This window comes from Typopeltis vanoorti, chromosome 5 (assembly GCF_054136105.1).
Source record: "Typopeltis vanoorti isolate ZY-2024b chromosome 5, IOZ_Tvanoo_1.0, whole genome shotgun sequence".
Classification (NCBI taxonomy): Eukaryota; Metazoa; Arthropoda; class Arachnida; order Uropygi; family Thelyphonidae; genus Typopeltis; species Typopeltis vanoorti.
The window spans coordinates 132881807-132902071 of NC_143553.1; the positions used below are offsets into that span (position 1 = coordinate 132881807).

Here is a 20265-nt window from a genome sequence, read left to right on the forward strand (position 1 = left end):
CTTCTCGATTTCCTGGTTTTGATGTTCAATTGTGCTTTTCTCTTCTGTTTCAATTTCACATGAAACATAACTACTTGTAGAAGGCAGATTTAATTCAGTTGTTAAGCTTGAATGAACTAGAGGTGGATCATCTGTTCGTAATTCCTGTTTGTCGCTATCATCATTTTTGGAATCACCACAAATGGTTGTTACATCAGTATCGGTGGCTGATGCGGGGGAATCATTGGTATCGGTGGACGAGGATGTAGAAGCTGCTCCTATGGCTGGTGCTGAAATTTTTAGAACTTTTGGTGCTGGTTCTGTTGAAAACTTGTTCTTTTTGGTGTCTTTCGTTAAAATTCCAAATCTCCTTATATCGCTTGTTGCTGTCTTTACTTGCTCTTCCTTTTCTCTTTTCCTTTTGAGAAAAGCAGCTCCTGATAACTTTTTCTCTTTCAAATTGCCGATCTAAATGACAGTAAATTTTGTATTGATAAATTATTCTTTTTCTATTAATTATTAATTTTGAGTTAATTTATTTATTATTGTTAAGAGTTTTAAAACAATAAAATCTTATTTAAAAAAATCAATTTAAAACAGTTGCCTTCTATGGATTTTTACTATAAATGATTAATTTATACAATAATTTGAAAATTTTATAATTAAAGTTAAACTGTAATTATTGAGGGCAATGTAAAAAGTAAAGTATGCTGCACAATGAGTGATTTTGGCATTTTGGCAAAATACGCCTCTGATTAATATGTTTATTATTTATAAACTACTACCTTTAAAATTTTATTTGTCTATCAAAAATCCAAAAATAAGTACACAATTAAAATCAATTAAAATCAAAGTCAAAAATTGTCCGACGTCACTTAAACACAGAGTACACAATATACTCAATATGTTTCACATTCAAAATTGAAATGACACTGGAAAAAAATGTAAGAAGTGCATATCATGCTGTTTCGTCTATCCAAATTCAAAGCGGAATTTAAGAAAACCAACAGACATAATATACACCTATGTTTCAGACTAAATATTTGGACAGTGTTTCTAAAACTTCAGATATCTGTGTACTTCTTTAATTTTCATTATTACCAAGTACCTTATCAAAATAAAAATAATAAATAAATAAAAATATATTTCATTGTAAATGTGTGTTTTATTTGAATTTAGATGTACGTTTAAACAAAAAAATATGATTTATTTTTAATAGAACAAAATTTATAAAGATACTATACATTTTTACTTAGTATAAATAATTTATCATCAATGAGAGGAGTGAAATTGCTTATTTCTATATCTGCTATATTGCTGTCTTTTGTGTGTTTTATAAATCCAGTCTTTAACCAACGATCTATACTTAAGAATTTGAAAGGCTATAAAAATTACCGTATTTACTTGAATATAACTCGCACTTTTTTTCCCAAAATTAAAGCTAAAAAATCGTGGTGTGAGATATATATATGTGGAGTTCGGAAACTAAAGTTTTCGGGAAAAAAAAACTGAAAATGGGTATGACTTACCAAGAAGCTTCTATTCTCCATCACTTCTTCTGTCCTCGAGAGCAGTTTCCTTGTGTGTAATCAAAGTTATCTACCCAAATAGAGTCATCTTCTTTCCCATTATATCAAGCAAAAATTACCAGTAATTTAAGACTTGAAATACGTAATGAACAATTCTTGACAAATTACTAATGAGAAGTGAAAGATGTGCGTGATTGTAGGCCAGTAGAGAAAGAGCAACTATCAAAGAAGTGCATATGATTGGTGCAGTATTAACAAAAGATCGCGCGACCCAAACAAAACAAGCTGGCGATTGAATTGAAATGCTAATTCTTTTAAACCGATTTCAATAATATCTGAAATGCATTCACTATGTATTTCTTAGTTTTAACACATTCATGATGGGGTAGTGTCAAGCAAACACTCAAACAAACCACATGTTGCACCTGCAACATGTGGTTTGCTTGAGTGTATATAGCAGTTTCTGTTTGAGGGGAGATGCGATTCATTAGTTAGTGTTTATATTCTCGGTTGTCTGTAATTGTACTATTTGTTGAGAAATATATTACACAGTCTGCAAATGGCTGTGAACCCGTGTTTCTGCAGTATAATTGCTGTTGCTTACTGCAGGGAGCGAGTTATCGCTCCAACGTGAAAAGTTGGGTGATAGTGACTCGCAATTTGAGTAAGAGAATTCATGCATAATATAATTTAATATATATAGACTATAAAAGTTTATGAAATTCACATCGTATAATACTTTAGGGGGTGTTTCCTTAAGTATCTAATAAGTGGGTTCTAAAATGTTGTTTTAGTATGTATGACTATAATTTATTTATTAATAAAATATAATAAGCACATATGTAACTGTATGGTTACATATGGGAAATGGTGCTTTTTTATTTGGTAAAATAAAGACTGTATTTTTGTAAAATATTCTTGTTGCCGTAATACTGCTGAACGAGCACCCTTATTGAGCAGCGCCGTGAGGCAGGCTGTCTCTATGCTACAACCTGTCGACATTACTGATTACAACACAGCAACAATACAACTGATCTTATGAATGACAACAAGACTAATAATAATTACATGATTTTGGAAATTCTCTAATCTACAAAAAGTAGAACGAATGGACATATTGAGGGTGGGAAGATTGACTTTCATTGCATCCTGGGTTTGATGGGTGTAAATAAGGACTGGTGAATAATTTTTGTCAGTGAGTCATGAAATGAGGGATTCAGGTAGATTGGAATGATATCAAAGGAGGTCATAAAGGGATTAAAATTATAATATGAAAGGTAATAAACTTAGGCTGGGCAGATAGACACATTAGGAGGATAATCGAAGATTGTATTAGATCATCTATGCAAATATTTAAGATTAGATGGGAATTTGGAGATACAAAATTCTACAAAATCATAAAATGCGAAAATACATTCATTAATAGTTAATGATGCAATGGAACAATTTACTTGAGACAAAAACGAGAACAACTGGAAAGAAATGTTATGTTCAAGTCGTGATATCAGGCACTGTCATTGCCATCTAACTCGAGATGAATTGGAACTCACCGGTGTTATCAAATGTAGTGGAATTCTGCTGTGTTGCAGAATTTGTATGTCTAATGTGGCATATTGCCGAAATTTAAAAATACAATATCTATTTATTTATTTTTATTTTTTACGTTTTGCACTCCCAAACCTAGTTGCACCCGTGGCGGACGCCTCTTTCGCCGTGCCCTCGTATTATCTATCAGTGCCGTGCCCTGGCACTGATAGATAATAGATATTGTGTTGATAGTTTGGATCTTCCATGATGAGTCTTAGGACTCCATGGAAGGGCCCGTGCAATAATAATAATAATAATAATAATAATAATAATAATATCTAAATGACTGAAGTATTTTACTTTCTCTGTAAGTTCTCAAGAGACTTCCATTGATTTTTTGCTCTGTTTCTGCCTATTTTGTCTTTTTCTTGTCACTTTTAATACCAGGCTGTTTACATTTATTAAGTAATCGTGGTCTTACACAAGATTATTTTACAGCTGCATAACTTTCTGTGCTTCTTCTCAACTTACAACTTAAATAAATATTTTTTGGATTGCTCTTGATAATGGCTCATTTACCTCACACAACTGTAGTTTTGGACAGCTTTTCCTTTCACAGATGCTTGTTATGTAAGTATTAGGAAACTATTTATTTTATTTTTTTTGCATAATGCTATAGAGATTAATCAAAACCAAAACATTTTGCAAAATACATCTGGCTACTTCATCAGAACTTTTTATAGAAGAAATTAAGGAAGCAGTGGTTTTTTTTTTTTTTTTTTAAATAAATAATCTAAATAATAACTACTACATTGAACTCTGTACTATCTGAACCTCAGTTAACCGAGCACGTCACATAATGATTACCAATTTCAGAGCAGCCTAGCACTGTATTTAGCCACTAGGGTCATGATTCTAGTAGTAAGACTTATACGTTGGTTAGACATAACTGGTAATTAGTTTACGGAATTAACAACGCATATAAAGTATATTAATTAAAGATAACTTTAATGAATAACTTCTATATTTCGGCAATGTCACATTGCCATCTTCGGGAACATAAAGATATGGTATGTGCACTCAGGAACTAACACAAAGCAAATGAGGATGAAAGCAAGAAACTAATATTGTTCCTAAAGTCCTAATGGTGCCCTCTTGCGGGCTAATTTGGTAGTCTTGGCAGTTGGGCTGAAGTTCTCATAATGAAAGTCTCCCAAATTTGGGGCAGTTTCATGCACCCAAATTTGTTGAGGTTAGGAACGTTTTTTAGAGCTGCTGAAGATTCTTTGAATAATCTTTCGTATTTAAATTTGCTGCGATGGATTATTTTTATTTTCTTCCAACGGATTTTATGGTGGGTATCTAAGGCATGGTCTGCCAGCCCAGAGCGGCTGTACTGGTGAAACCGGATGTAGTCTTGGTGTTCTGAAATCCTGATATTTGTTGTTCTGCCTGTTTGGCCAAAGTAGGACAATTTGCAGCTGCAAGGGACCTGGTATACACCAGGTAGGTCTAGGGGAAGTGGTTGGTCTTTGGTAGAGCGGATAAGGGATGCCAACTTTTTATATGGTCTGTAACAGGAAGTGAGGTCATATTTTTTGAGGATATTGGTTATTTTTTCAGAGGTGCCCTGGATGTAGGGGATGGTGATAGACTTGGTGTAATCTTTATTGTGGAGGGGGGGAGGGGGGTTGTGATTTACAGGTTTTAGTATTTTTTGGATTTTTTTGGGGTTATAGCCATTGGCTAAGAAAGTGTTGAGGATGTGGTTTAGTTCAATAGTCAGGGCCTTGTCATCTGAGCAGATTAATTTTGCCCTGTTATATAGTGTTTTTATCACCCCATATTGTTGTGAGGGGGGGGGGATTGCTGGTGAATGTATCTGCCAGTGTGGGTGGGTTTTCTGTAAACAGAGAAAACCAAAGATCATCAAGCTGGCGGGTGATTAAAGTGTCTAGGAAGGGGAGGGTGTTGTTTTCCTCTTTTTCTAAGGTGAACTGGACTCTGGGATGTTGGTTGTTTAAGTGTGTTAGGAAGGAGTGGAGTGTGTCTGAGCCATGTGGCCAAATAGCAAACACATCATCCACATAACGAAGCCAAATAGTGGGTTTTTGTGGGGTGGAGTTTAAGGCTTTCTCTTCAAATGTCTCCATAAAGAAATTGGCCAAGGGTGGCGAAAGTGGTGAACCCATGGCTGTCCCCTCTATCTGTTTGTAGAACTTTCCTTGCCAAACGAAATAGCCTGAGTTCATTGTGAACTGAAATAGGGCAGAGATATCGGGAGGAAACTTGGCTTGGATGAGCTCAAGGGTTTCTTTGAGTGGGACATTAGTGAATAGGGAGGAGACGTCAAAACTGACCATTATGTCAGTGTGTTGGAGTGTGAGGTTTTCTATACTGGCTTTAAAGTGGGCAGAGTTTTTTATGTGTGATGGTGTGTTGCCAGTGTAGTGTGTGAGCGTTTTGGCTAAATGTTTGGCTAATTTATATGTGGGGGAATCAATGCCATCCACTATGGGACGCAATGGCACATTTTGTTTATGTATTTTTGGGAGTCCATATAATCAGGGGGGGTCTAGAGTTATAAGGTTTAAGTTTGTTGGTGACTTCCACAGGCCAAGAAGTGACTTTCTTAAGGAGTCTGTGGATAGTTCTAATCTGAGAGCTGGTCGGATTATATTCAATGGAGAGGTAAGTAGTACGGTCTCGTACTAAAGAATTTAGCTTACCTTTGTAGTCTTTTTGATCGAGTACCACAGTGGTGCTTCCCTTATCAGCTTTGGTGATTACTATTTTTTTGTTGTTTTTCAATTCTTGTAGGGCTGTATATTCGTTTTTGGATAAGTTGGATTTTGGAGGTTTGGCTTTAGTGAGAACACCGACTACATCCAGTCTCACGTTGTTGGCGATATGGTTAGGCAGGTTGCGAATTCCACGCTCTATTTGGATAATGATTTCTTCAGCAGGTATCCTTTTAGGAGCTAGGGCGAAATTGTGACCACATGAATGTGCGGTGAGTGCTTCAGGCTTTAAAACTGCCGCCGAGAGGTTGACTACAGTGTTGAGGTGGCTGGGGTACAGAAGTAGAAGTCTTTGTCAGGTTTTCGTATTTTTTCATGTGCCGACTACGTATTTTTTCGAATTCCTTTCTTGCCCATGTGCATGAGATGTCATGAAGTATAGACCATAGATCAAGGCCAAGTGTATTAGAAAGCTCTTCCTCTAGCGCCCGTAAGGTATTGTTTTCATCGGCAAGGAGAATGCGCGTCACGGTAATTTGTTCTCTTAACAGGGCGAAGCTAGTGCGGTTATAAATGCGTAGAGCTTTCTCGGAAGTGAAACGGTGCTTCAATTTCACACAATTACGGATGACTTTGTTATCCCGGCAGCGTTTTAGGAACGTCAGACGATTTATTTGCCTCGATATCTTCAACCTCAATTTGCCGTATTGACGGACCTTTCGTGCGATTGCATCTCCGTGGATGATCATGATTCTAGTAGTAAGACTTATACGTTGGTTAGACATAACTGGTAATTAGTTTACGGAATTAACAACGCATATAAAGTATATTAATTAAAGATAACTTTAATGAATAACTTCTATATTTCAGCAATGTCACATTGCCATCTTCGGGAACATAAAGATATGGTATGTGCACTCAGGAACTAACACAAAGCAAATGAGGATGAAAGCCTGAGTGCACATACCATATCTTTATGTTCCCGAAGATGGCATTATTGATATTGATACAATTTTTGAAATAATTTATTATAAAAAAAATTAATTTCACAAATTTTTTTTGCGACTTTTCAGTTTGTGTTTCCACTGCCTACTTTTTAAATGTATCCCTTGAACTCAAATAATTATTCTGATTTCAGTTTTTTTTTTTTTTACTTGTTTACTAAAAATGGTTGCAAAAATCATTTATGTAGAATGAGTCTATTCATGAATACATGAAAAAAAAAATTAAAAGAATTAATTCATTTGCTTACTTGTACTATTATTTCTTGGTGTTCACACTTTTTTTCAGACAAAACTGTATTGTATTACCAACAAAGTGCTTTGCTTCCCTTTACCTAATCAAGAATATGCTTATTGTAGTCTTAGTTGTTGTTTACACACTAAATTCAAAAATCAAACAACTAATGGATGACTTTCTGAAACAATACTCTACATCTTTTGTCATGATGAGATTATCATTGACATTTAGGCAGCATGATTGTAAAATTTGAAAGAATAAGTTTATTTAGAATAATATATAATTACATGCTAATTAATAATATATTGTGAGGATTACTGTATAATCATAAATTGTGAAGTATTAGAATGAGTTTATTACAGGTAATGATATTAAATAATAAATTGCTAGGTTTGAAAGATTCAGCATTGGACCAATTTCCACAAAGTGAGTGTTTCTTTATTTTTCCATTATGATTATGCATTTTTTTTTTGAACTTATAAATAGGATTAAAACAATGAAAATTTAACTACATTTTAGTATTTTTGCTTATTAATCATTATATTGATATTAATATTAATCATTAAGTTATAGTGATTTAAATATGCAAAGTAATCATAGATAAGTAAAAAAAAATGCACTTTAATTAAAGCACACCTTTTCAACACTTGAAAAGAGAGAGAAGAGGCAAAAAACTAAATGGCAAAAAAGTGGCAAAAAAAAAACTAAACGAAATGTTACATGTTACTTAATATGAGCTAGACTCATCATCGTAATCAAATTCCTGACATGTACCATCAAGGGTACATATACAGAATATGATTATAATGCTCTGCGATAAGTTTAGACTATCATTATCATTAAGTTTACATTAATTTTCCTCCAAATTATTATGTTCTTATTAGAACTTCAACATTCCCAGATCTTGTATTTTGTTCTTCTAAGGTGCAACTAACTGCACAGTTCCCCCCCCCCCCCCCCTAGATCTTGGTCTTCCTTTGGGTCCTTTTCCTGCAATATTACAAAATGCCTGTTTTATTGATCTTTCATGAATGCTAATGTCTACTATTTTCCTAACATCTTCATTTTGAATATGATTCTATTATTGATTCCATTTGTCATTCCCCCCCCCCCTCACTCATGCAATAATCTTTCTCAGAACACTCATTCTTTTGTTTTCCTAACCAAACTCTCAAATCTGTAAGCTAAAATTGCTTTCAATACATTCGTGTATATAACTAATCTCCCAGTGATAATACTGGCCCTTTCCTTCCTCCTCGTTTTTTTTACCTATTTTTTTCTCTTTTCTAGATCTTGAATTCAATGATCTGGAAGAGAGCAAAGAATTCATGATTCACAGAGTGAATCATGGACATCTGGAAAGGGGGGGGGGATCCTTATAGTCTTGCACTGTTTTGGCAAGACAAGCAGCCATGGATGTCTTGGTCAGGATCAATCAGCTAAGTAGGTTTGTCTGCAAAGATCAATGGTATTGTAAAGAAGTTTGCTATAGCAAACCTCTTTTCCATATGTGACTCTCTGCTGGGTATAATTTTTGGTGCTGAAACAAAAATTCTGTTGAGCATGAATCCTTTATTCTCGGATTTTTCAGGGATCTTCACAAGGCCTCAGACAAGTGCAGATAGTGTATATCCATAATGTGATGACAGAAACAGAAAACAGCTAACAAACATATGAATGTACCAGTGTTTCTAATCATCACTGCAACAGGTAAAAGCTCAAGACAAAATATTCTTTTATTTATGCCAAAAGGGTTTAGAAGAATTGGCAAGATTTCCTAAAACAGTTAAACAACTATGTTCTGGTGATGTTCTTTTGGAAACATAATGTGAGCAACATCAGCAGAAGGAATACCAATTACAGTAACATCTCATAAACAGATATTCTAGAAGTGAAATATCACAAGGCATCTCCTTGATGTTCCAGTTGATGAGATATGTTCAAGCTTAAAGATCAAGGAGTGATAGTGGGGTAGTGGTTTCACACTTGACAGTGAAATTCATCTCCCACCTACAGAAATCACAAACATTGTATTGTTGACATATGATTTCCCACTAGTTCCAGACCCAAGAGTTTACAGAGGATTTGAAATTGGAAGTGATCATTATTTGGGATTGATGGTGTGGTTTAAACCTGGAGCCTGTTGGTTGGAGAGTGGGTATGCTAACCACTCTGCCAACCAAGCCAGCCTGTGACCCCACAGAAGTTCTACTAAGAAATAAGTGAGGAATTTTTGGGGGCATTAGAGAAGGTAACTGACAATCAACAAGGAAAAGTTGCTCTCCTTGTGGGTGATCTAAACAGTAGAGTAGGAGATGATTATGAGACAAATAGGAATGTTTTGGGAAAATTTGGAGAAAAGAGCAAAGCTTATAATAATGGTAAGTACCTTCTAGATTTCTGCTCAGGACATGGACTAGTTGTTACTAAAACCATGTTCCAGCATAAAAATGTGTACAAATTCACATGGTGAGAAGATACAAGAAATAAGTCTCATTGACTAAGTTATTATTAACAGATGATTTCCCCATGGTTCCAGACACAAGAGCACAAAGGATTTGAAATTGGAAGTGATCACCATTTAGGATTGAGCAGGATAAAACTGAATTTCATCTTGAAAAGAAGGGTGCATAAGAAAGTTTTGAAACAAATCACAGTTGAATAGCTATCAGAGGTGAACTGTGGATACACAAATGCTATATTTAAGAAAAAATAAAGGAGATCAAAAACAAGAACCAAACCTTGGAGATTCAGTTGCAAACCCTGAAGAAAACATTGATTAATTCAGCTGGAAATGCATGTGGAGGGTTAAAAAATCAGAACTCCATGGTAAACTCAGAAAGTTAAAGAGGCAGTCAAGGAAGAGAAGAAAGCATATCATAAGTTCCTAGCATATAGGTAGTCAGCTTATGCTCTGATTTTTTGGATGCAGAAGAGACAATATTTGTGATGTGTTTATGCCAAGAGCAATTTGTGGTTAGAGGTATTGCAAAAAGGTAAATCCCTTCATTAATAGAGATTTGGGTATTGTCAGAGGTAAAACAGGAATAAAAGGATACTGTTTTAGATATTAAAGATTGTCTCTATAAAGATTGTTTTTATTTTGAGTGTTTAGTATTTACACAAGGGTTCAGTTCAAATTGGTGCAATGACTTTTAACTGTTTCTTTTAGAATCTGGAAAATCACTGACTCAAGACCAAGCTAAAACAATATATACGCTTTAAATAAAATTACACAACTACAAAAATAACTGGATCCAAGGCCTTCTAAAATAAATCTACACTTTAGAGATTTTTTTAGCCACAAATATTAGAATCATCCATTCTCTGACTCATAATCATGTCTACCAGACTAAACATCTTATTTTCACAATAACAAAATGTTCATAGTCAGTTTCTTTGTTAGGGCCTTTTCTGAAAATATAAAATTTTCTTCTACTTCTTTTCCATAGGATCCTTGTTTTTTTCTTTATGCAGCATACAATATCATTCCTCCTGTCTCACTGAAGTATAAATACTCTTACCTCTTGCAGTTCAATTTCACGCACAATTCACTGTACCTGAGAAAAAAGTTTCATCTACTTCTTCATTGAGCCAAAATGCAACCAATTTTGTTGCATTTTCCAGTAGAAATAACAAATAGATCTGGCTTCCTTAAGACAGATGAAACTTTCCATTCAGCGTTTCCTCAGACATTCAATTAGAACATCGACTGCAATATCTTCTTTTATTTACTAAATACTTGTTGACAGTCTCATCTCCTCAAGCTTAAAGACTCGCAGCTCTATGATTCCTTTTCAGAATCTTCTAGTAATATTCTTCTGACTGTCATGTAAAACTTTTAAACTTTCTAAGAAGAAAATTTTTCCAGTCTGCATTCATAAACTTCCATTAGCTCTCTCTTGTTTTCTTTGTTACCCTGATACCGAACTCTCTGTCAGCTGTCAATCATGCATCAAACTCCTCGGCGAGCATGCGGATTTCATGCAAGTGGCAAGCAAGAAGTTATGTATAATGGCTGACACGTCTCCATTGCCGTAATGAGGATGTCTTCACAAATCACAAGAAATATCTCAACACTTCACAATTTTAAATTACAATTAAAAAAATGTTCATATTATTACAAATTATCAGATTCTAGTAAGTACATCAATTTCATTTTGACAATAATATCAAAAACAGTACATCACAAGTGCCGATATATGTGTCATGAAAGCAAAACTAATAATATACTAACATAAACAATTTTTAAAAATATTCATAATTTTAAATTATGATTATTTTTATAACACTTTTTAGTGGAAAATAATGCAGGGCTGTGTTTTGCTAGCATTGAAGTTAACAGGGTTATCCAAACACCATTAAGAAATGTTTTGAAGATCAGAATTTAAGGTAATAGAGGTTAGGATTCTGCAGGTTGTGTTGATTTGTGTTTTGCAAGGTTTGTCAAATGAAAAGGAGTGCAGTGTGCTCTCATCAGCTGAACTGTGTACTAGATTGATTGTCACCTGGAGTAGATCATTTATATATAGAAAGAAAAGGTTAGGTGAAAGAAAAGAACCTTGTGGGACTCCAGTATTAGTTGTATAGTTAGAACATAGGACCCATCCACCATCTGAATGGACTTTCACTTCATACCCGAAGTGAAAGTCATTCAGAAAGCTGGCTATCCAATTGCAGAAGTCAGGGCAGATTGAATGATAGGACTTTACTTAACAGACCTTTGTGCGATTCGGTCAGAAGCCTTGGAGATATCAAGGGCAACCACTTGAGATTTTCCAAACCTTTTCATGGTTTTGTCCACAGATGGGTGACATAGATTAGCAGATCCCCCTGTTGATCAGCAATGATGGAATCCATACTGTCTGTTTTATTATTATTATTATTATTATTATTATTATTATTTTGTGAAACCTCCAAGGAGTCCAAAGACTCATAGGGAGAACACCTACTCTACGACTCTCTGTCTTCACCAATATATCAAACCTTCAATACCATTATCATCTACTGCTCACTACCACAACTAGTATTTTTTGTCTGTAAATTGCGTGTGTTCTGAAGGGCTGATTTGTCTGTATACGGGATGAGAAACCTGAGTTTCCAGGAGAAAAAACCCTGCTACTTCTGCATGAGATCGGCTAACTCACCTTCAATTGAAAAAATCCATATAAAGATTCCTCCCTTTATGACAAGAATCGAACTTAGGTCTTTTCCAATCGAATGGCATAATGTACTGTTGTTCTTCCAATTGTGCTATAGAGACACTAAAACATATAAAGATTCCTCCGGTCATGACGAGAATTGAACTTAGGTCTTTTTCCAAACAAATGGTATAATGTAACATTTGGTGTTGATGGTTCTTTCTATTATTTTAGGAAGAATTGAGGTGAGAGAAATTGGACAGTAGTTTGAAGGTAAAAATTTGTTACCCTTCTTAGGAATAGGTTGTATATGGGCTAATTTCCAGACTGCAGGATAGATACCAGTGGAATAAGAAAGTGTAAATAGGTGGCATAGAGTCGGTATCAACTCCAGAGAGCAGTGTTTTAGAACAATGAAAGGAATACCATAAATTAAAGATGCCAAGAAATTATATTCTTGGTTTAATCCTTTATCCAAGTGTAAACAAACAAAGTTTGCACCTGAAGTAATTTCAGGACTGGGGCAGTTCGTATAAGGAAGCTAAGACTTCACATCACTTGCTATAGTATCCTATAATGCAAAACACGTATCCTTACGGACATGCATAAGGGTCACTAGCCAGACTGGTTTTCACTTTTATTGAGGTCTCATCAGTGGGAGCCAGAACCAGAAGTGATACCAAGGTTGAAGTAATGCAGAAGTCATATTTCTATATATGAGTAGCCAAAAGGTGCAAATAGGTGGCATAGAGTCAGCATCAACTCCAGATGACAGTCCTTTAGAACAGTCAAAGGAATACCATGAATTAAAGATGTGAAGAAATTATATTCTTGGTTTAATCCTTTATCCAAGTATAAGCAAACAAAGTTTGCACCTGAAGTAATATGAACAATTTGGTTAAACCTGGAGAGATGGCATGTATTTTCAGTCGGGGTCAGCTTCTGATATTTGGAAAGAATTCTTTTGTTTTTGATCTGTTTTTAGATGCTATCCATTCTTCTTCCCACAATTTTAGGCTTACTTCTTCTGCAAATGTTTTTATAGCAAATTTTGAGTACTTTTGGTGACTTGTTTCTAACTGTTCATTTATAGCTGTTTCTTTAGCCAGCTGATATCTGCTTTCTCATTTCCTGCTACCCTAGTAGGCACCCTCACCCAGCAGAACTTTATTTTCCATCTTTCTAGAGTGAGATTCCATACCAGATTTCATGCCTGCTCTGTTGATCCTAGATGGTTTTGCTGGTTTTTTTATGCCATCACAGTGCTTCTACTGTCACTGTAAATTGTTGTGGTCTTTTAATGAAAGGTGTTGAGTTCTAATTCCCAAAGATATGTAAGTGAATGAACTATAGCAAGTTGTTCTGCTTGGTTGTTGGAACAGAGGGGGATGTAGTCTAGAGCAGGGTTCTTGTATCATGGACTGTCTGTAATATACACTGAAAGAACAACTGATGTTTTCTTCTGTTTTGCTCCCATCAGTATATATATATATATACTGATGGGAGTCAGTGCGACACCAAGCCACTGATCAAATATTGATCAGTGGCTTGGTGTCGCACTGATTAGATCGTCGGCTTGTCGAGAGCTCCTGAAAAGATTAGTAGTATTTTGTGTTAACATTAGATATTTTACTAGAATTTTAAGTAGTATTGTTTGCTTTTTGTTTCTTGGTGTGTCTGTGAAATTTTTGCGTGTTTTCTGTTATTTTAATTATTATCTTTAAGATAAGATAGCGTACACATGCACCGATAAAGAAAAAAATGGCGGCCAGGTCGCCATGTTTGTTTAAGAGTTTTGATGTAAACGAATTTATGCAATGTGCTGTCTGTGAGATGTATGCCTTGCGAAGAGCGGTGGGAGTCTGGTTAGAAAGTGATAGTGTAGTTAATATGTGCAGAAAGTGTAAAGAGAATGAGGATTTCAAGTGTGTTTCATGTATTGAGAGTGATATCATTAACGATAGTCAGAATGTAGAAAATGGTGGTGTGCTAGAGAATTGCGTGGTAGTGCCAGATAGGGTGAGAGCGTCGCTGAAAGTGTAAATGAAGGTAGAAATACAGAAAGATTGGACGATTTGATCGATAATAAAATGGTGAGATAAATGCGAGTAGCGAAATTGTCCGTTTGAACGGTGCGATACACAGAGCTAAAAGACAACTGGAGCATATGGAAAAATGTGTGTTGAACGTACTGACAAATAACCGGCTGAAGCCTGTGACGGCAAATAATAGAATGTTCGTAAACGTCAATAAAATGAAGGAGCGAGTGCTGTATGGGGATTCGCTATTAAGAGGTGTAATAATTGAGAGTTTAACGAAGTCGTACCAGCCGGGTGCGAACATAAAGGACGTCAGCGAATCTATTCGACTGCAAAAACAGAGGGTGAAAGAGATGATAATCGTGGCAGGAACGAATGATTTGAAACAGGACAAAATGGAAATGATAGAGGATGTGAGGGAGTTATTTGAGGTAGCAAAAGAGAAGAGTGAGAGAGTTAGGATGGTGAGTATCTTACTGCGGTATGACAGTGAAGTGTTTAGAAGGAGGGCCATAATTGCCAATGACTTTATGCGTGGGTTATGCATGGAGAGTGGTGTGGAATTTATGGATGTGTGGAATGAGTTCGATGGGCGAAAGGACTTATATAAGATGGATGGGTTACATTTGAATGGAGTTGGTGTATGGAGACTTGAAAAAGTGTTGATGAATGATGTGGAAGTGGATGTACAGACTCAGGGAAACTAGATTTATTAAGAGGGGGGGGTAGATATGCAGACTTTAGGGAGGCAGTTAAGTGTATGAAGGAGTATATTATGCCCGAGCGAGTACGACGGACAACAAATCAGAATGGGATAGTTAGTATAAGGCATTAAAGTAGGGATGGGACAAATGGGCTTCTGCGATTCATGTACATTAATGCCAGGAGTATTAGGAACAAGAAGGAAGAGTTTTTTGGCCATGGTTGGCACTTCCAGGCCACAGGTTGTTAGTATTAGTGAAACATGGCTGACAGAAGATGATAAAGCTAGTGGGATTGAATGCAACTGGTATAGCGTGTTCAGGAGTGACAGGGTGAATAAAAAGGGGGGAGGAGTGTTATTGATGATAGCTGATGAACTTCAGCCAAGGAGTATAGAAGTTGAACTGCAGGATGGGGGAAAAAAGCACATTTGAGGCTTTTTGGTGCGAGATAGAATCTAGCAGAACAAAATATACAATTGGGTGCTGCTATAGACCAGGTGATGGAATAGATGGTGGGGATAGTATGCATAAGCAAATAGAAGAAATGAGTGGAAGGAGGGTAATTATTATGGGTGATTTCAATTATGGTCACATTGACTTGAAAGAGGAGAGGGCACATGGGAGGAAGGAATTGGATTTTATGCAGTTATTAAGGGACAACTATCTATGGCAACATGTAGTGGAAAATACCAGGGGGCAGAGAGTGCTGGACCTAGTAATTGCAACTGAGAATGTGGCTGTAACGAACATGACCAGGTTGCCACCAATTGGTGAGAGTGACCATAAGGTCATGTCGTGGGAGGTGGCTAAAGGAGTCGAATTTACAATTAAGACAGGTACATGTGGAATTACCGGGCCAGTAAGTATGACAAGCTTAGGTGTGTGTGCTTGGCTCAATGCCATGGCATGTAAAAGTGCAAGGGCTGGATGTTGATAGTGCATGGGAGGTGGTTAAGAACTGTTTGCAGGAGGCAATGGTTGACTGTATACCTAGAGTCCGAATAATAAATTAAGTAGGGGTTAAATGGATGAATAACACTATTAAGCTTGAGCAACAAAAAAAGAAACAGTTGTGGAGGGAATTTAAGGAGAAGGGTGACCATCAGCCGCAGGAACAGTATAAAGCTCAGGCCAGGATGGTAACAAGGGTGGTAAGAAAAGCAAAAGCAGATTACGAAAGGAAATTGGCCACGCAGGCTAAAGAGAATCCCAAACAGTTTTTTCAATATGTTGCAAGTAAAAGGAAAAATGCTCATGGTAGAATGATTTTAAAAAATGCTGAGGGTAGGGAGGTAACCGAATCAGTCGATATTGTGGAATTACTGAGCGAGCACTTTGCAAGAGTATATCATCCAGTTGGTGACTTTGCAGGAATGGAAGAACCAACAGCTTATACTGGAATTGTGATGAATGAAGTAGAGGTAACTAGTCTATTACAGAACCTCAATGTCAATACATCTGTGGGATTGGATGGTATACCAGCTCGTGTCGTACGTGAAGCTGCTAAAGAATTGTCAGTGCCCTTGACCATTTTGTTTAATTTGAGCCTCAGGACTGGGTCAGTCCCAAGGGGGTGGAAAGAGGGCAAAATAGTTCCGCTGCACAAAGGTGGTTCCAAGGCTGCTGTTGAAAATTACCGGCCAATCAGCATAACAGTAATCATTATCAAGGTCTTAGAGAAAATAGTCAAGAGGAAAATACAAGAATGGATAGAAGAAAATGGGATACTGTATCGGGGACAGCATGGTTTTGTGAAGGGTAGGTCATGCCTCAGTAACTTGCTCACGTATTATAACACAGTGACGGCTGAACTGGATAAGGGTAATGGGTTTACAGTGATTCTACTGGACCTTGCTAAGGCCTTTGACAGGATACCACATGGAATTCTAATCAGTAAATTGCAGCATATGGGGATGGACAAAGGGTTGGTGAGATGGATAGGAGGGTGGTTGATGGAGAGATATCAGAGAGTGGTTTACTCAGGAGTAGAGTCCACAAGACGGCCTGTGACTAGTGGTGTGCCACAAGGATCTGTTCTTGAACCACTGCTGTTTAATTTGTTCATAAATGATATAGGAAAGGATCTGAGAGGAACAGTTCATTTGTTTGCGGATGATGCGAAGTTGGGTAGGGCAATAGTGAATGCAGATGACATCAAAATTTTGCAGGATGATTTGGATAGATTAGAGGTCTGGGCTAAGGAGAGTGGATGTCAATTTAATGTGGCAAAATGTAAAGTTATGCATTTTGGGGTGAAAAGATTGGCGGCAGTTTACTGCATTGGTGGAACCGTGCTCCAGGAAATTAATGAGGCACGAGATTTAGGAGTGTTGGTGGATAAGGCATTGAAATTTAGGGGACACATTGCAAAAGTGGCCAAATCAGCTCATCAAATCACTTGGTTGCTGAAGAATACGTTGACAAGCAGAGACAAGCAGGTTATTGTTCCTCTGTATCGAGCCTTGATAAGACCCCATCTTGACTACTGTGCTCAGATTTGGTCACCTAGGTTTCTTCTTGATGGGGAGGAGGTGGAGAGGATCCAGAGGCGAGTGACCAAGATGATAGCAGGTCGTGGAATGAACCTTATGAGAACAGGTTGAGGATTTGTGGGTTGCAAAAATTGGTTGATAGGTGGAGGAGGGGAGATATGATTGAGACATTCAAATTACTGAACGGTTTCTATAAAATTAATTCAGAAGATATTTTTGAGAACAGGGCTGGTTGTGGGAGGACTAGGGGACATCCATGGAAACTGGGCAAAAATGTGGTTAGTAAAGGTGTTAGAGCTGGTTTCGTTACTTAGTAGTGAATGAGTGGAATGCGCTCCCTGAGTCTGTGGTGGATGCTGTGACAGTGAATGAGTTTAAGGCGAGGTATGATAGATACTGTATGAATGTCAAATAGTTGTGATGAATATGATTTAGGGCCTCCCTCGATGAGTCTAATGACTCATCGAGGGAGGCCCTCGATGTTGCCCGTGATAATAGTAATATATGGAATTTGTCAATTTCAGAGCTTTCCTTCTCCTTATTATATGTTTTCTTTACTGGGTGAGGTCTTTGTGGAATACTTCCTCAAAGGCCTCACCCAGGGTGTTCCACAAATATACTTCCTTTGCAGAAGTTTGTAGCAATTTAGATCAATGTTGGTATTTCCATTATATCTTCTGGAAGTAACTTCATATATATTACAGAAATATTGTATTTTCAGGCAGATCAGTGTTAGAGCAGCAATAATGCACGCTACCTTGAAAAATATTGTCCTGTATCTTTTAATTATTATTTGTATGGCTATGAGGCATTGAACTCTGTTCTTTTGTTGTTTTTTCAGATTTTAGTGCATCTTTCCAGGCAAGTGAAGTATAAGAGATAGTGAAGTAATGGCACGTACTAAGCAGACCGCTCGTAAGTCTACCGGAGGAAAGACTTCACAAAAGCAGTTAGCCAACAAAGCTGCTCGTAAAAGTGCTCCTGCTACAGGTGGAGTGAAGAAACCCCATTGTTATAGGCTTGGTACAGTCGCTCTCAGGGAAATTCTTCATTATCAGAGAGAAAAAGGGCATTGTGGAGGCAGCATAAGAGAAGTAGAAATAACTAATTCCATGAGGTCTACAAAGACCAAGCAAGGAGGGTGACTTTGTTGGTGGGGGTAGGTAAAGAGAGGTATGAACAGCAGTTGGCTAATGAAGCCAAAAAGAATCCTAAGTTCTTTCGATATGTAGCTAGCAAAAGAAAGAATAATTATGGAAGGATGACATTGATTGGAGAAAATGGTATAAAGACAGCTGATGCAGAATGTGTGGTGGAGATACTTAATGAGCAGTTCATAAAGATCTTTCAATCTTGTGAATGTGACTTCATGGAGAGATTGAGAGCAGCTGATGATGGGGAGAAGAGACTGACTGTAGGTGAGCATGAGGTGTATGGGGGAGTTGAGTAAACTAGATGTTAATGAGGCTGTGGGACTTGATAATATATCACCACATATTCTGAAAGAATGTGCCAGGGAGGTGACACCTGCCTTGACATATTTTTTTAATATGAGTCTTGCACTCGGTCAAGTTCCTAAGTAGTGGAAGGAGGGCAAGATTGTGCCACTTCATAAATGAGGTGATCGAACTCAAGCATCAAACTATAGGCCTATCTGTGGGTCAGGTGTTGTGGTTAAGTTGTTGGAGAAGCATATGAGAACTAGGAATCCAGAATTGGGTTGACAACAATTATCTTTGATGGACAGCATGGATTTGCCAAAGGGGAGGTCATGTTTTAGTAATCCGCTTACTTATTACAATAAAGTGACTACTTCCTTGGACAGAGGAGAAGGATACAGTAATATACTTGGATTTCACAAAGGCTTTTGATAGAGTACCTCATAATAGGTTGACAGTCAAACTAGAGCAGATGGGGTTGGATATTAGATTGGTGCATTGGATTGGAGACTGGCTATCTGATAGGTATCAACAATTTGTGTATGGGGGAGCAATATCCAGGAAAAGGAAAGTCGCTAGTGGAGTGCCTCAGGGGTCTGTTTTAGGTCCATTGCTGTTTAACTTGTATATTAATGATATAGGTAAAATTTGGATGGAGATATTCAGTTGTTTACAGATGATGCAAAGTTGGGATGAACCATGATGTGTAGTGAAGATGTTGTGGCCTTACAGGAAGACTTGAATAGATTGAGTGATTGGTCACGGAAATGGGATGCGAGTTCAATATTGCAAAATGTAAGGTTTTAAAATTTGGAAAACAAAGATGGTATGCAAAATTTATGCTTGGTGAGAATATATTGTTGGAGGTAGAGGAAATAAGAGATCTGGGGGTGATAGTGGATAAGGATCTAAAATTTAGGGGACACATCGCCAAAATTGTGAAGATAACACAAAGGCTTCTGGGAATGATGCGGAGGACACTGACGTGTAGAAGTAGGGAGATTCTTGTTCCGTTGTATAAGGCTTTGATTAGGCCACACATGGACTATTGTGCCCAGATTTGGTCACCAGGTTTTCAGAAGGATGAAGAGATGTTGGAAAGGGTCCAAAGGAGACTGACTAAGGTAGTTTCTGACCTCTGGAATGTCGAGTATGAGGAAAGATTGAGAAGATGCAACTTGCAGAGTCTGGTGGACAGGAGGAAGAGGGGAGATATGATAGAGACCTACAAGTTATTAAGGGGTTGTTATGGGCTCAATGCTGGAGAGGTTCTACAGAAAATAGTGGGAGATCAGGGGAGAACGAGAGGTCATCCCTGGAAACTGTATAAAGAGGGTGTGAGTAGGGGAGTGAGAGGCAGGTTTTTTTTGTGCAGAGTTGTGAATGATTGGAATGCCTTGCCTGAGAATGTGGTGTCTACAAAGAGTTTGAATGT

At 37.1% G+C, this 20265-nt stretch overlaps 1 protein-coding gene across 3 annotated transcripts in view; it reads left to right on the plus strand.

Moving 5' to 3' along the window:
• Positions 1 to 20265, plus strand: part of LOC150106825 (uncharacterized) — a 325973-nt gene that overhangs the window by 198235 nt on the left and 107473 nt on the right. For all 3 annotated transcript variants that reach the window (XM_090393339.1, XM_090393337.1, XM_090393340.1), the window contains one exon: positions 7406 to 7441. In XM_090393339.1, the coding sequence (XP_090249465.1) occupies positions 7406 to 7441 (36 nt within the window). The remainder of the gene's footprint in view (positions 1 to 7405; positions 7442 to 20265) is intronic.